At 40.3% G+C, this 19,403-nt stretch overlaps 1 protein-coding gene across 1 annotated transcript in view; it reads right to left on the bottom strand.

Annotated features, from left to right (window-relative positions):
• Positions 1-19,403, bottom strand: part of SPTBN5 (spectrin beta, non-erythrocytic 5) — a 105,552-nt gene that overhangs the window by 61,351 nt on the left and 24,798 nt on the right. Inside the window, exons 16-33 of the mRNA XM_065064558.1 lie at positions 18,811-18,963; positions 18,139-18,269; positions 16,693-16,944; positions 15,723-16,010; positions 14,870-15,116; positions 13,858-13,997; positions 12,794-12,893; positions 11,917-12,087; positions 11,660-11,824; positions 10,592-10,818; positions 9,514-9,700; positions 8,280-8,480; positions 7,012-7,128; positions 6,199-6,362; positions 4,353-4,485; positions 3,383-3,528; positions 2,537-2,651; positions 480-590 (exon numbers count right to left, since the gene is read on the bottom strand). Coding sequence (XP_064920630.1) covers positions 480-590; positions 2,537-2,651; positions 3,383-3,528; positions 4,353-4,485; positions 6,199-6,362; positions 7,012-7,128; positions 8,280-8,480; positions 9,514-9,700; positions 10,592-10,818; positions 11,660-11,824; positions 11,917-12,087; positions 12,794-12,893; positions 13,858-13,997; positions 14,870-15,116; positions 15,723-16,010; positions 16,693-16,944; positions 18,139-18,269; positions 18,811-18,963 — 3,048 coding nt within the window. The remainder of the gene's footprint in view (positions 1-479; positions 591-2,536; positions 2,652-3,382; positions 3,529-4,352; positions 4,486-6,198; positions 6,363-7,011; positions 7,129-8,279; positions 8,481-9,513; positions 9,701-10,591; positions 10,819-11,659; positions 11,825-11,916; positions 12,088-12,793; positions 12,894-13,857; positions 13,998-14,869; positions 15,117-15,722; positions 16,011-16,692; positions 16,945-18,138; positions 18,270-18,810; positions 18,964-19,403) is intronic.

Below are 19,403 nucleotides of genomic sequence, written 5' to 3'. Positions count from 1 at the left end.
CCCTGTAAACTTGTTGAAAATTCCAGATTGTTTCCCCATCCTTCCTTCCATAGTCCTCTATAGACAATCAATGCATTTTGTGTTAAATGAATATTCAGTTTCTCTGCACATAAAATAGATTATTGATTTCTCCTCGTAATCACCTGGAACACTTTGAAGAAGGTGTTAAACATATCATAAGGCCTGACACCATCATACATTTCAAACAGTGACCAAAAATATCATTATGAATAACCTCAATAGTCAGCAGTCATTATAATATCTCTTTTATTTGTAAGATTTTAAATGACCTACTTTATCACTGCCATCAGACATTAAACATATTGAAAAAAGCAGAAGACTAAGGAAGATCTTTAGAGATTTCCAGGCTTTCACAAAAACCTTGAATAATTTGATTCACCATACAAAATTATTATTCTGATTCTCTTGGAAACTTCAAATTTGGCTACACATTAAAGACCACAAATTGCTTTCATCACCTGCTGCTCATTCCCAGAGAGCTCATGCTCCAGGGCCACATGGTTCCGGAGCTGGGTTTGCACACCTCTCATATCCTTAGCAACATCATCTGGAATACTTTTGGACTTCTCCTAGAAGGAAGAAATCAGAGAAAGCTTTGTTTCTTTCTACTTCCAAGCAAAGCACACTACAAGCCTACTTTAGTCATTGTGTATAGTGCAACTCATGCTACACAGTTAAGGACATCCTGGGTTACTCAACTATAATAGGAAGCCAGAAAAATCTATCCTAGTACATCTGTCCTAATATCTCACTTGTAAGTATCTTAGTGATTAAGCTATCCAACTGGACTGTGAGAGATAAAGGTTCAAGTCTTTCCTTGATCAGATAATACAAGAAAATATCTTACAGGTTAGAGTTGGGAATCAATCTTGAAGAGCTACTGCAGTGACATATAGAGAATTCTTAAAGGAACTTTAACAACCAACAATATCAGGCTAGTCTTTGGGGTACAGGTGGTCTGTATGTGAACCATCTTTCATATAGAAGTTTGGTTATCCATGCTCAAGAAAGATTACTCTAAAGATGTGAGAAATGGAGAGACCATCATGTGAAAGCAGACTTAAGTATCCATTTAGCTCAACAAAGGTTCTGAGGGGATTTGTTACACAGACATACACTGGGAACACAGCAAGTAAAAAGAGGAGGACAACAGTGTTGCTAGAATAAAATTATTAGAAACTTGCTCCAAGTCAATTTATGTGAAAATTAGAAGAACATTTCCAACCATTGGAGAAGTGTATTTATGTAACATTCACAGGCTGGTTTGCGGTACCAACAATGCATCTTGGTAGGGTGCTGTAAAGGGACATGGATGTTGAAGTTACCTATGCTATGATGACATTGGAATTGGTGATTTAAACAACATCTTCTAGTACTACGTTCCTATAAGAAATGTCTTTCGCTAGTAGACATCTGACCAAGGTACACAGGAAGGGATGGTCAAGATGACAGAATTGCTCTCCCACTCAGTAGTGAAGCTTGTTAACAATATGCAATTCAAGAAGTGTGTATTGGTTGCCTGGACCAAAGTGCTGGTCTGTGAAGCGTTTCTGAACTATCACTTGTCACTGCCACAGAATCAACTAATTCATTATTGAAGTTAAATATGCATCAGGTTCTGAAAACCCCAGCTGGTATTCAGTAAAATATTGTGATGTTTGATTTTCCATTTATGACAGGGTAAGAAAACAGGAATAACATAGTTGAATAGGGCAGCCTCTGCCAGCACAAGCAAGTAGAAAATCTGCTGCACGTAACCTAACAAAGCCCTGTTGCCCTATGAATAGTGGAAGCTCTACTGGATCACCATCTCCTGTACAGATCTGCGTTAGGGAAACCACACCTGTCATTACAGCAAGGATGTGGATTCACAGAATCACAGAATCATTCTTCATGAAATTCTTCAGAATGCTCAGATAAAACAGAAGGCTGAAGATTTTCATTGGGACTTCTCCTCCCAGTTTTCACACTGGGACTGCTTGTAATTATTGCCAGTACTGGGCACTAAATGAGAGGAAAAGATTTTTGGTTCAGCTTTTTGCATCAGGTCACGTGATTGCCTGACAACCTTAGAGACTAACAGTCACTGTAATCCAGATAAATGCCTTTTTCACATTACAGTTATTTCTTCAGTGCATAAAGCTACAATGGTGTACAAAGAACTACTACCCTGAGGTGGTAAACAGTTTCTTAGGCCTGGTGACTACACACAACATTACTATATGCATTGTATTGTGAGACAACTTAGTTCAAGCCCTGGTCTTCTAGCTTATCTCACAGATCAGCAACTCCAGCTGCACCTGTTTTTGCCAGTGCTTCATATAAGGTGACCAGTCAGGTGTCTAAGGATTAACCAGGATTATTTTATCTTTTTTAACACTTTGAGTAATCAAACAGGTGTCTTACTGGGAATTTTTTTAAGTCAGCAGTAAGCACGCTGAGAAACATAAGAATGCTCTACATATTAAACTGAAATGAAGTTGGCATTATATGAGACTTTCCCATTATTTTTTACCTCAATATGGGCCAGAGCATCTGTCAGATCTTGGTAACACTTGTGAATCACCTCAGCATCTCTCAGCCGCTCACCTCGTAACCTGGTAATTTCCAACAGCTCCTCCCAGGAATTTCTAGAGGGGAGGATGGGGAAAAGAACCATGAAAAACATTCAAATTAGGAGTAACGGAGATTAACAGTCTGAAGAAAGACTGAAAACAAGACCTCCTTGTACTTTGTTTTTCATTCCTGGCATTAAATTCTGTTGGACTGATTCTCTGAGTGGCAGCATGTCTTTCACCCTCCCTGTTCATGACCTCCTGTCTCTTAAGGCACTTAATTAGATGGTCCTATATAAGGGTGCCCCTCTCCAATATGCTTTTCAGGTTTTATATGCAGGACTTGGAGGACTGAGTCAGACGCTACTATTCCTTCATGCTTCTCTTTTGGGTCACTTTGGACTGATGCCAAACAGAAGAAGCTCAGAACATCCTACTGTTCTGCAAAGCAGCCATGGGATTCAAACTTGAAAATCAGAAGCAATAAAGAAGCAACTAAAGTCCTAGCCTTTCAGTTAGATGATCCTGTTTCAAAGGGCAAAGGAAGTTCACTCACCCCTTACTCATAAGGCACCTCTGACGCAATTTACAAGAAGCCAAATCAGCAAGCAGATAATGTCTGCGTTACAGTAGTTTATTTTTAAATGGGGCATGGCAGCAGCTCTGTATCAGTGAGCAAACCACATATTTTGCAATTAGAGAATTGAAAGGACAGGCCTTATCCTTTTCTAATTCCTTCTCACTTCCTCCTCCTTGAGAGCAAATTTAAAGGACAAAGTGTTACAGAGCTAACACAAGTCTCCTACCTTAGTTCTTTCTGCTTCTGCCGAATTTCCCGAGACTCGAAATGCCCACAGTTCAGCAAGTTGTCTGCCAGCTGCTGGCAAGCCACAACTCTTTTCCCAGCTGTTTCCAACTGGTGTCGGAATGTGTCATATTTGGCACGAAGTTGCTTTTGAAGGAAAAAACAACAATAACAAAAACATAACAAAAACAAACAAACAAACAAAAATTGAGTGCTCGCTTTTCCAAAACATACCTGCAGAGCTATCTGAGTGCAGCCTAAAGGCAGGTAATAAGCTGATCATATTTGGAGATGGAGAAACTGCAGAGAATGACCGGATTTTACCTCTAAAGACCTTGAGGAGCTACAAACTATTAGCAAAACATGGGGTTTGTGATGTGAATGGGAGGCAGAAACATTACCAGGGACAGAAACAAACATTCAAGGTACAATATGTTTTCACTCAATTAATGCAAATGTGTTTTCAGTACTATAACTGGATAAAGTAGTCCAATTTTAAGATTTAGGACACAAGATATTTTGAAACAAATCATAAAAATTACAATTCTGAATGGCTATTGATTTTTAGCAGGCTGACATTAGTTTAGTTTCTGTGCCAAATGAAGACATATAGCTGTAGATACTCACACATCTGTGTTTGCGATGAAAAAAAACCTTCACAGACACCACACTGAAATATTGTTATTAAAAACAGAAAGGAGTTGCTCTCTGAAGGCGTAGACATTTTACCATGCAGTCTTTTCACGCAGCTCAGCCCCCATAGTAACAGGATGTGTTAGGCAATGCTGTCTGCCTGTCGTGACGAGTCAGTCCTTCCCACCCACTCTTCACCCTTTTCTCGTCTCATCTCCCAGTTATTTATACTTACTTCTTGCACTGTCTTACAAGCTTTCAAGGACAACCTTAGAATCTTTTTACAGTCTCACTACTTACAGTTTGGTTCATTTTTGATTGGTTCCTCAAAAACTCACCAAGACATGTTCATAATCATTTCCATAGTCTTCAGAGCTGGCTGCTTGTTTCTTCTGAGTGATCCAGTCTTGCAGATCTTCATATTCTCGTAGAAACTCATGCAAGACAAGAGTCTCATCCAGCTTCTTCCCTCTGTTGTGGAAAGGAGACAAGATAATACAATTAGACCAAGGGAATATAAGACAAAGGCAATCAGTAACTTTCTTCTTAGTAATCCTCCCACCATCAAGACTGATTCTTTTTAAGGAAAGAGCTCACTTAATTTCTCAAGAATGGAACTATGTTTGTAGGATGACAGCTGTCAGCCAAGTCAGACTCATTATCTGAGTTTCCCAGAAAAGCACTGTGCCTAGCTGAGCTCACTCCTTTTTAGGTTTTTTGGTGGCGTTTGTTTGTATGTTTGTTGGTTTTGTTTGGTTGGTTGGGGTTTTATGGAAGGGTGTGGTATGTTGTGTGTGTGGTTTGTCAGTTTTGGTTGGTTGTTTTTTTTCTTCTTCCCATGAGAATACTACTCATTTTTTTCCAGATCTGTCTTTCTAAAGATAACTGTAGTACTTATGAAGATGAGAATGAAATATTTCTAACTGAGGATGGTGCACTAGAAAGGCAAATACCACAAAAGCCATTTGATGCAATTCTGCTTATATTGCCTGTTCAGCATAATTTATGCAACCTGGTGCATACTTCCAGATTATCTCATAATATAGACTGACATGTTTCAGGCCTTCCACAGTAAACAAAACACGAATTTTTCATCTGCTAACAGTGCCTGGCCATTGTGCAAATATTCCAGAAAAGATGAACCTGACTTTCCTGTTTGAATCACAAATGCTAATCACAAGAAATGAAACCTGCTGAGAGAGCCTAGCCCAGCCCACTAAAAAGAATGCAGATTGGTGGTACAAACCAGAACACCAATAGGAAACCATGAAGCTCAGGTTAACATTCAGCATGAATGAACACAAGACATTTCTGTGTTCAACACATGGAAACTTTCTGATATTTCTAGATTGAGTATTTATTTTTCTGAACTTCTCATTCACAGGATTTTCTATCGATGCCTTTACTCTTTTAATTATAAAAACGAATAAAAACAAAAAGTAAAATATCAGCATTTCCTCTAGGGTTAATTATTCTAGTATTCAGATTCATTTGTTATTCTTCTTGTAGAGCCCTGTTACTTTTCCAAATGGATTTTTTTTTTTTTCTGGAGTAAAAACCTAAAAGGTTCAGACATTTGTTTCTTCCAGACAACAAACAAGAAGTGTTAAAAACCCCTGTGTAATAGCAAACTGTCGTGTTATAAACATCTTACTGTAACAATAACAGAAAGGAAGTGAAATGAAAAGTAGATGACTCATTCAAGAATAAAACCCTTACTATACTAGCACAGCCATTGGGCATAAAGTTCAGTGAAACTGTAACTGTCTCCCTTCTGCTATGTAATGAATTAATCAATTTTCAAGCAACATTAAGGAAGTATTTTAAAAACAATTTTTTCTTTTGATAGCAGATCCCAAATACCACAAAGGCAAGTCAGAATCCAGCATCTCACATCACTTTACAGGAGGATGATGAAAGGTAAAGAGGAAATTTGGGGGCTGCAAACCCTTTCTATGTAGCAAAACTCCTGGAATAAAATGTAGAGTTCTTGCTTAGCAATAATGAAAAGGTCATATGTGCACAGAATTCTAACATAAAATCAGCTATTTCCTAAATACAGTTGAAAAAAGAGAAGATAATGGATATGATCTAAATTCCAGTGAGCTAACTAGAGATATCCTTTATTGACTTAAGTGGACTTCGACTCAAACCTAGGATGCAAGGGGCAGTTCTAGTTTATACCTTTTTGTTGCTAGTTCCTGCAGCTCCTGGAGTCTTGAATGAACTTGTTCCTTTGGTGCATCCACCTCAATATATTGGATGGAGCCGGCAAGAGGAAGAGTTTGGGCACTTTCAGTCAGTTCTTTCATGAAATTTTGGTAAATGGCAATCTCATGCTCCAGTGCCTGCAGAGAAAAGAGTGGATTGAGTGCCAGTTGTCCAAGATATCCACTGTTTAAACTTCTGCACCAGCCTATGGTGCAGTCATTGAGACGTTGAAAGAGAAGAAAAGCTTTCTGCAAGCATGTGACATTTCCAAGACTTTATCATTTTAGATAATTTTCTAATTATCTAAATTTTCTAATTTTCTAAATTTTCTGATTATCTAAATATTTCTAATTTTTTTGAAAAAAAAAAAGTGCACATAAATGAAAACAAATCAGGTGGATAAAGAAAATTAGAAATTCCTGATGCAGAGGCAGAGAAAAGTATTCTTGAAATAATACTCTATCTGTATCTTTGATTTTAGGAAAGATTAAGAAATATGGCTTCTGTATGCATCCATTGAGACTGAAAAGCAGATATCAGATCATAGTCAGTTTTGGCCTCAGAAAAATAAGATGAGAATATTCACCATTCTTCTTTTCCCTCAAACTACATTTTTACCAGCTATATTAGTAAGTTGTATTGATTTCTTTTTCTAGCGGTCCATGCACACGTAGACATACATCAATGCAAAATATCTTTTTACAGCTAGACACTTAAGTACCATTTTTACAATCCCAGACAGGCAAGAAGGTCAGGACAGTGTAGAGAACTTAAGCAGAGAAATACCTTATGTTTCTTGAGGAGTTTCAGTGTTCCATCTTCATCCTTACCATAGTCCTTGCTTGTCACAAGTGGATATTTTTCTGCTATCCAAGCCTCCAGGTCTGAAGTATTCATCAAAAACTACCAGTTAAAGAGAAAGCCAATTAGTTTCTACCTAACTTTCAAAATACTTTGACCTAATAAACTCCAAATGGAGGGTGCATTGTAATATTTACTGTGATATTTTATTAAATAATAAATCAAGAATATTTAAACCCAAGAACTACTATTCCACGTGCTTGTTCTGTCAAATCATACAAAGGTGAAGGAGGCCACAGATGGAAGACTTTGGAGCAGGATAACTAAGGTCTTCTCTAGGCATCAAAGCTGTGGCACTAAGTTTCAAGTTGTCTCACTTTTCTTTCTTTGCATTACTATCCTTACTTGACTCTAACTTATTCACTAATGGGAGGGGCTAACTGTACAATACCAGTGTGATATTTCTCCTTCTCCTTCCTGAGAAGTTCAAATAATCCTATAAGAATCAAGCTTCATAAAGCTTATAATATGGACAGCTGTTTTTATAGATGGTGAAAAGAAGAGCCAGATGACCAAATTCCTCAGGGAACCTTTAGGTGGACCTGTGAACTCTGTGCAAATGATGTTTGTATCTACAAGACTGCATGTGTTATCTGAATATGTACACTACTTTGTGACCCACTGGTGACAGAAAAATTGAATTACGAAGATGAATATTAGCATGCATTTTTTTTAACAGGCTAAACATAAAGGTCCAGTATCCTGTTGAAAATAATAGGGCTAAAAATTTTATCTGAGAGTGAAAGTGTCATCAGTTTCTCAGTACCATTTTGTTGCCAGGACCATTGTTGCCTAACATGCAAAGACTGGATGGCACAAGAGATCCCTTCTCTTCTGATTTCCTTGTCATAATTATCCAGTACGAAGGGCCAGTTCATAATCCATTGCATTACTTAAGTCAAAGCCTGAGGCTGTATAAAGATATTGAGGAAGAAGATACTACTAGGAGAAATGTTCTACTCGCAACCATAATGGATGGGTACAGAGTCCAAAGCAAACCTCTAGAGCAGAAGCTTGATGCTGGGAGCTGCATTCAGCTTTGCAGCCCAGCCCTCCACTCCCACAAGTCTGGCCTCACACAGCTGAAGTGAATACTAGTACCCAGCAAAGCTGTTTTGTTATTCACTTTAAAATTTGGTCCTCTTGTTTGTCTGAAGAAGCTACTGTGTAACCACTTTGCTGTTAATTTGTACCTCCTGGAAGCCAACTGAGTGCTGCAGCTGCTTCATCCTTGCCTCACAGGCCTTCTCCAAGCCCTGCCAGGCAGTCACAAGCTCCTGGCATTTCTCGCTTATTTTCTGAGCTGATGGGTGCTGGCCTACAACCATTGTCTTTCCTTTATCCAGGACCCGCTGGACTTGCTGTTTGTGGGCATTCACTTCTGCCTGCAGTTCCTGAAAATTAAATAAAATAAAAAATAGGAATAAAGGAAGGGTATGTGAGGACAAAGAAACTCCCTGCGCTCCTAAGTCCTAAGCAAAACTGGCAGCTGGTGAAGATGGGCAGAGTATAGCTGCTGGACACAAGGACTACCTTGTTACTACAACAGCCGCAGCCTCAGATACTGGTCCCAGCCCCACTTGTATAATGCTCTGCTCTTTGTGCTGCCTTGAGGAAGGGGATAATAGTCTATAAGGTGGTAACAGGCATGCCTGAACTTCCCTACACCCTTAGTATTACTCACCAAAGTCCTTGGCCTGGTTCTAACCGCCTTCTCCTTACTATGCACCTGTCCGCTCCCCTGCCCAGGAACCAGGAAGGTTTGGGGGATGGACAAGGGATGGGACACAAAGCTGGGGGAGGGGGATTCAGAAAAGAGTGTTGACCTGCTGATGGAAAAATAAAATATCCCAGAAGCTGAATGAGCTGGAGAGGGATGGGAAGAGAGACACTGTCCACAGTACCATGAAAACTATTAAGACTCCTCCTCTATAAAGCCTCCCTATTGGTCTTATAACCTTTCTCATGGACCTTGCAACCCAGGCACTACAAAATCCTGTTTCCTGTGGAGCAAGGCAGCTTTGAGGTACCCCACAGTTAAAATACCAACCCAGATCAACCCACAGAGAAGAAAAAAAAAAATAAAAAAAATCATTTTTTTTCTATTTAGCGTAAGGTACACTAGCTTTTTATCCACTTTTAATGGGAAAAACTACAAAATTTCTCAGAACAATAATACTGCAAAATATGAAAAATTTTGTGGTTCCCATAGGAATTGCATGCTTGCTCCGAAAATCATCACCACATTGCTGACTTGTCTCAATCCACTGGAACCATTTTTTCTGAGAAAGTGCTGGAATCAAAGAAAGTACTCATTGAAAGTGTGGTAATACATTTTGCTTGCAATGGCCTTCCTGAAGCTAAAGGAGAACTGAGGTGGAATGCAATATGCCAACATGGTAGAATACACTTAATTAAAGGAGTTACCTTGTGTTTTTGCAACAGGCTTTGAGCCACGTCCAAGGACTTCCCACAGTTGGTGGAATGGGCAATAGGCAATCGCTCATTAATCCAGTTCAGTTCCATGTCATGGTAATGGTAGAACTCATAGAGATCCACTGCAGCTTCCAGCAACTTACGCCTCTTATCAAGAGGTGCTTGCAAAGACTCAAACCTAGGGGTTATCCATTAATATATGTTAAAACAAAGCTTTATCCTGATTCTGCCAAAGGAATTAGGCTGTGATGCCACTGTGAAGATTAAAAAACACTGGACACTTCTTTGCAATTAAATTTCAGTGAGTCCTGGCTGCACATACAAGAATCCCTTCTCCAGAAGACTACTTTTGGCAAGTAGACTTATATGATGATACTAAATGTAAATGGATTAAAAGTGATTTACACTTTTGAAGTCCTAGGCTTGTCCTGTGATGTTTTAAGGAATTAGTCGCTGATGTTTATAAATATGCAAGGGTGAGTGTCACAAGGATGGAGCCAATCTCTTCTCAGTGACAGCCAATGATAAGACAATGTGCAATGGGTACAAACTGGAACACAGGAGGTTCCACTTACAGATGAGAAGAAACTTCTTCACAGCGAGGCTGACAGAACACCGGAACAGGCTGTCCAGGAAGGTTGTGGAGTCTCCTTCTCTGGAGACATTCAAAACCCACCTGGACACCTTCCTGTGCAACCTCATCCAGGTGTTCCTGCTCCAGCAGGGGCGTTAGATTAGATGACCTTTCAAGGTCCCTTCCAATCCCTAACAATCTGTGATTCTGTGAATGTTGGATCACTGTACACCTTAGAAAGCAGTAAATGACTTATGGATAAGCAAAGAACTAGAGGAGGAATAGGCAAGGAGCAAGGTCCAGTAATAAAGTTTGAGGTGGGTCAACAGGCAGCTGTGTAGATGCAGATCAAAGTACAGTAGTGGTACAACTGGGAGGAGGAATCATTCCTGAATAGGGGTTAAGCCTAATCAATCTAAAGACATTTTCTACAAGGTAGAACAAGAAATGTTATTTATCGCAAGGGGTGGAGAGAAAAAGAGAGTGACACCTCACCTTTTCAGGTATTTTTGTGTTTCATCCAGAATCCTCTGGGAGTCAAAGTGATTGGTGGCCATTTTCCTTGCATGAGATACAATAGAGTTCATTTTCTCTGCCAGCTCACGTGTTTCATTTTCCAATTGTCTGTGCTGCTTGAGCAGGTCACGGCTGGAGCGCAAATCATGGCCTGTCTCAGATTCCTGAAGAACTTTCTCAATTTTCTCTATCTTCTTTTTGGCATCCTACCAGGAAGAGATCACAGCACATTTGTATTGACCTTTCAACACAATTTTGTTTCACTCAGCCCTTCCCATGACAGCTTCCTGGACACAATTTTTAAATCCATATGTCCTTTCTCGAGAACACGATGGCTCAGTGTCTCTAAGAGGCATCTTCTGGGAATATTTTGTTTTACACACTATTTTAGAGTACTCTTCTCTCTGAGATGCTAAAGCACATTATTAAGAACAGTCTCTTTGAACTATCTTCAGTGACATAATACAAAACAATCTAACAATCTTCAGGGGCTTCATATTGCAGCTACAACACAACAGCAGCTTCATGACATTCTGGTATTGAAATGCCTTCAAAGCACATTGTTCCTCTTGTACAATTTGCTGGATGACAATATGCTTAACACAGTGCCATGCCTCTAACCCCAAAATTACTGCAAGCAAGCACTTATGTTTGCACAGCATCGACCCATGCAGACATTTTTTAATTGTTTCTCAGTATGGCATGGCCACACAGGTGAAGTGCCGAGCCCAAGTTCAACAGCTTTGCATCTTGGTACTGTGCTGACACTGTTATCCTGCTCACAACTTTGGAGTGAGCTTGGTCAGCATCATATTAGGTTTACTCTCCTGAGACTGTAGCCAAAACCGACACCCTAAAATATACTTTTATCTGGATGGTATTCTGTTTTTGTTGTGGTGGTTTTTTGGTTGTTGTTGGTTGTTTTTTTTTTTGTTTTTGTTTTTTTTTTGTTTTTGTTTTTGTTTTTTTTTTTTTTTGTAAGAACTACACAACAGAGAACCAGGCTCCTAGGTCATTTCTCCCCTCTTTTCCCTATCGCCTCCTGACCTGGAGCAGTTCCATGAGCTGTTCTTGCTGCCCAGCTTGTCTCAGCTTGTCACCTCGCTCTATCATCTTGCCATACAATTCCTTCCACTTCTTTTGAAGCTCTGACATCTTCTTCTGGATAGAAGCTGCAGCATAATGGTTGTCTTGTATCATTTGATTTCCTTTCTAGAGAAACATAGCAGATTATTTCTTTGAGAAAATCAGCATCTATAAAGTTTGGAACAACATGGAAGACTTAGCTTCAAAACTGCCTTCACCTTTATCAGTGTTGCAAAGTGCTCCTCATTAGCCATCATTTCCCTCTCAGCAGCCTCATGCCATTTCAGTTTGCGTAGAACATTTGTTGGATCACGATAGGATTCATCTGATGCAATCTTGTACTTCTCATCCATCCATATTAAAAGCTCAGCGGCATCACGATTAAACTCCTTAGAGAAACAAACAAGATTAAATTGACTTACCTTCTGATTCTGTGTGGGTTTGCAGTTCATTCTTGCTGTTAGGATCAAGCCCTGTTGTTGTTTTTTTTTCTAACAGTTAGGATGTGTGATACATTGTCATATAGAAGATGTTCTACATAACCAGCACTCTTAATGGAAGAAGTATGATCTTGAACCATTGATGGGTTTTAAGCCCTCAGAGTAATATCTCTTAGTCTCTTTTACACCACATTTACTAATCCACTGCCTTCAATTATCAGTGAAGGTTTGCATTTTTGATAGACTATTTTAATCATAAGTGATCCAGTCCTCCAGTATAACTTTATATCTCAGCACTGGAAACTAAATTTGGTGCAAAAAGTACAGTTACTGTAAGTAACTGTACAAAATTATTAAGGCCTAGAACAGTAATAACTAATGAACAGAATACATTTATCCACTAGACAACACATTCTGTTCAATTTTTTTAATCCAATATATCCATTTTTGTTTTGGTATTTTCCTATGTTTATGGTTTTGTAAGATTTATCACCAGTGCATCACCTACTCCCTGGAAAGTGAAATTCTCCATCTCATAGCTGAAGAGAAAGTGTGCTGCAGTAGGCTCTCAGCAGTTTGAGATTCGTCCCATGCTAAGACAGAAGGTAAAATTACTTCACACATGCCTGACCAAATCTGCAGTATCAGTTTTTACCTGCAGCTTTAGGGAATCCAACAACTGCTGTTTTCTTTTGGCATTGCTTTGAATCAGCCGCTCCCACCTTCTCTGGAGGGTGACCATTCTCTCTTTAATGCTACCAAGAAAAACAGGAAGTCCAATGCAATATTAGTCAAATTGGTTCCCCTGGGCTGTACTGTAGTCATGACTATGATATAGATGGAATCTAGTTCAGGAGGAACAGATAGATGGCCCTGTACCATGGCTCATCTAGAAAGCAGCTGTTGCTTGCCAGCTGCTTCTGGATTTTCCTTTTTTACAGCTGTGTTACAGCAATGAATTGCAGTCAAGTATATTTCACTAAAACACCCAGATCTTTCTCTTTCCCAAATATTCCACCTTAATTAATTCCACCTTAATTTTTCCCTGTGATGTAAGCTCAATGAGGCTCTGGAATGTCCTTCTAATGGTAGTAGTGCTGGCAAGAAATCAGTCTTTAAGGGAAGTTTTACAAATTTGTGAAGGGAATTTTAAAGACATTACCACTTGTAGTCACAAGAACATGGTATTTTTGACCCAAGAGGTCCATTCTGACCCTATATTTCTAATTCTTGTTTATGCAGAGGTCCCCTTACTAGATCTTAGTGGCTCTCGCACAGTAGTTACATGACAGTTCAGCTTTGACAAAAACATGAAGTAGCTGCTTCTGATGAGCCATTTCTTTGTGAAGTCCTCTGTAACTTTTTAACAGCAAACATTAATTCTAATCTGTGATACTGAAAAATGAAGGAAAATCTGTTTTATGTAATTATTTAATGAGTTTGCATTAAAGAAGTTTTAACATTATAGGTAATTTATGATACAAGGCACATTATTCCAGCATTCTGTCAAAGGTCACTTATTTGTTCTGAGAGCACAGAACACCTGTGGTTTTTTGTTTGGTTGGTTTTGGTTGTTGTTTGTTTAATACCTTTTTCTCCCCTCATCCAGCAGATCACACATTGGATGTCAACTAAATCGTGGCTCAGAGAAATTTTTTCATCTCACCCTAATCACACTGGATCATTTATTAAAGCTAAATTAAAAGAGTCTGGACTCACATGTGAGATGCAAAGTGCCTGCTCTCTATTAGTTTCGCCCCATTTTCATTAAGTGCTTCAACTCGTCTCTTCAGTGCCATCAGTAGTTGCTCAAATTCCTGATGCTGCTTCAGCAGGCTGCGAACAGCATCTACGTGGTCCTGCATTTAAGAAAGAAAACTGGTCAAGTCTTTCCTTGGTCATATGTTGTTTTTGAAGCAATAAAACAAACAAACAAACACCCCAAAATTTGGACCTTATTTTCTCCCTTCTCTTTCAAGCAGGAGATATTGTGTACATTTTGTGTGTGCCTAAACGCATCCAGGGCTACAAACAAGCAGCAGGTACTTAGGTTTGTATCATATCTGTTTCCTCTGTTTTATGTTTCCACTTTGGTTCCATTTTTGCCTCTTTAGACAATCTGCATTCTGAACTTATGCCAGCACTCTGGTACATCTAGGGACATGTAACACAAAAAGGCCATAACTAAGTAAAACTTTATTCCACTAAGCTGACCCAAAAAGTATCAAAGTTTCAGTTTCAGCTGAAAACATAAAAGATGGTGAGGTACCATAACCTCCTCCATCACTGGTCTTGTGAATATTGTCTGCATTTGTTTTTTCCTTTCACTTGTTTTAATGTTCTTAAAATACTCAATGAAAAGAAAAAGCATTATTTTTTTTAAAGTCAGGTTTTTACTTCACAAAAAAAAAAAATTGTTCAAGCTGAAACCATTTTTAATTGATAGCCATCAAACTGATGAGCCAATTGCAAAAAACCATCTGACATGTACAAACATAGCAACAAATCACAACACTAGCTGTTCTTATTTTTTTTTGAGAGACAATGAGTTTCGTTCTCATTAAGATGAGTAAGAACATAAGAACATTAATAAGAACCTGAAAGTCTAGTTTCCAAGTATTAAAATGACATGACCACAAGAATGATGAAACTGATCTAATTAAGAAAATTGTTGCTACTCCCTGGATGGATAGATGAAGTAAGAAGAAACAAAATAAGCTTCTAGACATACCCCAAGGTCATCACCCCGGAGAAAGGCCTCGTGGCCAGACAGAGCTGCATTTATACGGTCTCCCTCCCTATTGAACATCTGCAATTCCAGGCCGTCCTGCAGCTTTTTCTGTCGCTGTTCCCACATTTTCTCCAGCTCTTTGTTCTCCTTGGCAAGCCTCTCCATGGTCTGGTGCACATCTGCAGTCCTGCCGTTACTGGGTTGTTCGTGTATTATTTTGCGCCCTAGCTCTTCCAGCTGCACAAATCTTCCCAGAATCAAAAAGAAAAGTGAGACCTCACTGCATGAAGGAATATGAATTATTTTTCATCACAGCTCTTTGCTCTCTTGGCAGTGCCTAGATATTAAGCTTCCCTCCCTCCCTTTCACTCTTTTCCCACTACCCATGGTTGTGCACTACAAAGTGCAGCTGGTTGTTTGCTCAGGGATACATGCTGGAGGCAGCAGGTGAGATCTCCCCTTGGGATGGAAAGCCTGTATAAGCTGGCTTTCCCGTTGAAAGGGAGAGGAGATCAACTCAGTATCTGGAACTTCATAACAGTGCAGAAGGAGAACTGAGATTGATGGCAACTGGAAGCCTAAGGCCTGAAAAGGCAAGTGTCAGGAGCTTGTGGAATACAGCTCTGGACACACAGATCCTCCTCCTCCCTCCATCAGCTGTCAGAATAAGTATGCAAAAACTAACCAGATTTTGTGTTCTGCAGTCTATTTTTGACACTAAATTTAAAGAGCATTTGAATAAACTCTTGGTATCACTTTCATACACAATTTATGTGCACAGTAGACATGTTTCATCTTTACAGTACTGTTGTCACATCACTCCACTCTGCCCACCCTGACAGAATCTCTCTACCTTTCTTTCTGAGACCTAATTTCTTTCAGCAGGTCCTGATGTTCCTTCAGTAATTGCTCTGCAGAAGTCACGTCCACACCCATTTCTTCACTGCTCAGTTTCTCCTGAATGCCTTCTGCCCACAGCAGGAGCCTGCGGCTGTCCTGCAGGAAGGACTGTTGATTTTGGGCCCGCTGCAGAATGTCCCGCTTCTTTTGGGTCTCCAGCTTGAGCTTTGCCAGAAGCCTCTCCATGTTCTCCACCTGCTCAGTGATGGCCCTGCTCTCTGCAGGGTTGGTGTCCTTAATCCTACAAGAGGAATGAAAATACATTCATTTGGATGAACACTTCAGGCATTTAGAGCCTGAACCAATACTCTTTAAAAGGAATGGATTTGGATATTTACACTTCCACTAAAATTAAAGTTAGCTAAGGCAAGAAATGTTCCACACTAGCAAGAAATATTGGTGTGAATATGGTGTGTTGCAATAAGTACATCACTGTGAAAGACTCTGGTTAACACTGTTGTGGTTCAATGATTCATCCCTTTGTGAATGTACAGAAAACTTAAAAAAGTAAAAAACTTTAAATTCATATTTTGAATTCAAACTCCTGTGCACAATTCTCTGCTATTTTTCTTCCTTCATCCTTGCTTCCCATGATTATCTTATCTCAGGACCTAAATGATGATACCTAGTTCAAAATGTGGAAGTAACTCCCATTAGTAGACATAGTTTGTTGGAGCCACAAACAATTATGTGGTATTCAGTCTCCCACGGCGGTGAAGTCTAGAACCAATCACTTCACCAGTCACCCTGTCATACTCAAGAGAGATGATCTCAAGCCCGGAGGCAAGTCAGTTTTTCAGGTTATTAGAAAAAGAAACTGCAAGAGAAACTTCACAAGCTGCTCATTCTCTTGATAGCCATAATTTACAACATGATCTTAGAGAACTAGCAAAGAATATGGAAACAAAGAGCAGGTTTCTTACGATTTTGCAACACTCCTTAAGTATTCAATTTTCCTCTCTATCACCAGGACCTCTCTCTCAACTGTAAAGAGTTTGCGCTTGTCTGACTCCAGCCCAGCAGTTGAGTTCCCTGGTTCCAGATCCCTGAGTTGGACCATCTTGTCTTGCAGTAGTACTCCTATGCTCTGACAGTCCTGAAGAAACATCTTCACATCAGCCACACCAATCAGCTCGGAGCCTTTCTCCTCCTTCAGAATTTCCATGCGTTCCCACCTTGGAGAGAGAACACCCGATTACTTGCACCTAGCCCCAGCCACCACCCCAAAACCTGCCTTCACCTTGTGTCCAGATTCAGTTTATAGCCTTGGTTATACGTGAACTATATCCTTTATCTATTCAGAAAAAGTCTTGTATAAAGATTTCATCAGGACTGAAGTGGGCTGAGAAGGTGAACACTTGCACCTCCCCCACAGCCTCAAAGTTGATCTCAGTGCCATCCCAAGCAAGGCAACTCTGCTCGGGTAACCAGAACACACTGAATATGATGCAAATAAACAACAGTGGTCAAAATCAGGACCTGGCTGTGCCTCTCAGATCCAGGGGGCTGGCATGGTGCCAGGAGTATGTACACAGCAGGTACTAAACATACTTGGTGAAGTCAAAGAGGGTTTGATGTTCCTTTCAATATTTGTGAGGGGCATCCTCACCCTGATGTTTAAATAACAGAATCAGATGCTGCGGTGTAATATAGAACTGCTCTGAATCCACTGCTGTCCCCTGTGGGTGAATTAATGTTGTGCTTTAATATGTGCACAACACACAAGTTGCTGCAGTTTAAATATATCAGTGTTGGGGGCCTAGAAGCACCACCAGCCCTGGAGGCACGGCACCAGGCTCATGACTAGCCTAGAGCCAGAGCAGCTGAGGGCTTCCCCCTTCCTGCTGCCACCAGGCAGCTCTGAGGACTGGGACTCACTTCTGGCCCTGGCTGCCATCCCAGGCCCACCCTGCTCACCTCCCTGTGGGACTGGCCCTGCCTGCTGAGGCCCCTCTCCCTTTGCTGGGTCCCCATCCCAAAGGGTGCAGCGGCCCTTGCTGCCCCTTGACAGCCAGGCAGAGGCCTCACAGCAAAACCAGGCTAGCGAGCTGGGCTGCAGCCCTGCCCCCTCACCACAGACTAGTTGGGTGTAGGGACTATGGGTTCCCCCCCACCTACCCTGCTCCTGGGCTAGGGCAGTGGGTTACTGCAGCCTCTGCCCCTTTGCCCCGATCCCTCTCTGGTGGCGACAGCTGCACCTGAATACAGCAAACCTCAGCTACACCACGAAAACCTTCCCTCAGGCCAATTCTGGGTGCTAAAAATCTATCAGACGAATATTCTCTCAGTGTAATCTAGGTCGCGCATGAAAGGGTCAGCTCTCCAATTCCCCCCATGGGACAATCCTGTTTTGTCAGTAGCACTGTTACCTTCTGTTGATCTCTTCCAGCCAAATCTGGACCTCAGAATATTTGCTGGGACTGGTCTTTCCATATTTAATAGCTAAGTTTTCAATATCTCCCAGCTGGCCCTTGCCTGCAGCCAGTTCTGTTAAAAAGCTCTAAAACAGAAAATAAACAAGAATGCAGAACTTCAGGTTTTTCCATTTCTATGGACACAATTCTCAATGATCTGTCACATCCACTCATCTCCCACTTTTCACAGTTGGCTTCTCCATGTCCCTGTCTGCTGACACCATACACACCTGTGCATGTGGTTCCCCTATAGCCCTCCTGACCTTCCCCAGTATGGATGCTATGCCCATGCAGATATGTCACACTCCACTGGGTTGCAAGTGCACTGCAGGGTTTTTTCATCATCTGGCATTTTTCTTCAAGTGCCATAAGATAAACCACAAAAACAGTCTTTTTGTACCATTATATTTGTACAGGATACCCTATCCATAGGAAAAGTTATAGTGATATAATTACATCAGCTTCAATAAGCTTAGCATAGTTTATATGAAAAAAATCTCTTATCTACATGACTCATTAAATTGAAATGAATGAAGAGACTCCCAGAACTTAATTTCCCAACTTTATCTATTCTCCCAAGGTCAATCTGATATAAATGTGTCATCTGTAAGCAGGGAAAAGGGGTACCTGGTATTTCTGCTGCACAACCTCCACATTGTCTGCTTGAGGCTGAAGAGTCCGGAAAATATTCTCTTTATCTTTCATCCATGACTGAAATTCTTCACAAGAGCTACAGAAGCGGTAATATCCAATCATCTCCTCCAGAGCCTTTTTTCTGTCCTGTGAAACAGATGAAGACTTAAATGTTTCTGTAGTAACTCCTGCTGTTCGAAGAAAAAAAAAGATCCTTGCATTTAAAGTACAGTACATAGCTGATAGCTTAGTAATTATGCCAGACACTGCTGAAAGAGAACAGAACATGTTAGCTTTAAGATCACAATACTTATTGACAGAGCAATAGTGGTTTAAAAGCCAAAGAGAAGCATTTGGAGAATACTTAGCCCTCCTACAGGCAGCAAAACCTCTGTGCTGCTTGCTGTTGCTGACTGAAGATTCACCTCAGTAGTCTCAGAAATATGTAAATGTCCCATACAACATTTTTTTTGCTGGTCTTTAGGATTGTAACAGGTGGGAGTGAAAAAAAAAAAGAAAAATGGAGAATGCAGAAACGCAGATTACGGTTGTTTATTTTTCCTGGTATTGGGTAAAACAGCCCAAAG

This window comes from Columba livia, chromosome 5 (assembly GCF_036013475.1).
Source record: "Columba livia isolate bColLiv1 breed racing homer chromosome 5, bColLiv1.pat.W.v2, whole genome shotgun sequence".
In the NCBI taxonomy this organism is placed as follows: Eukaryota; Metazoa; Chordata; class Aves; order Columbiformes; family Columbidae; genus Columba; species Columba livia.
Note: the sequence above shows the minus strand (reverse complement) of the source record. Positions and strands in the feature narration are given on the sequence as shown.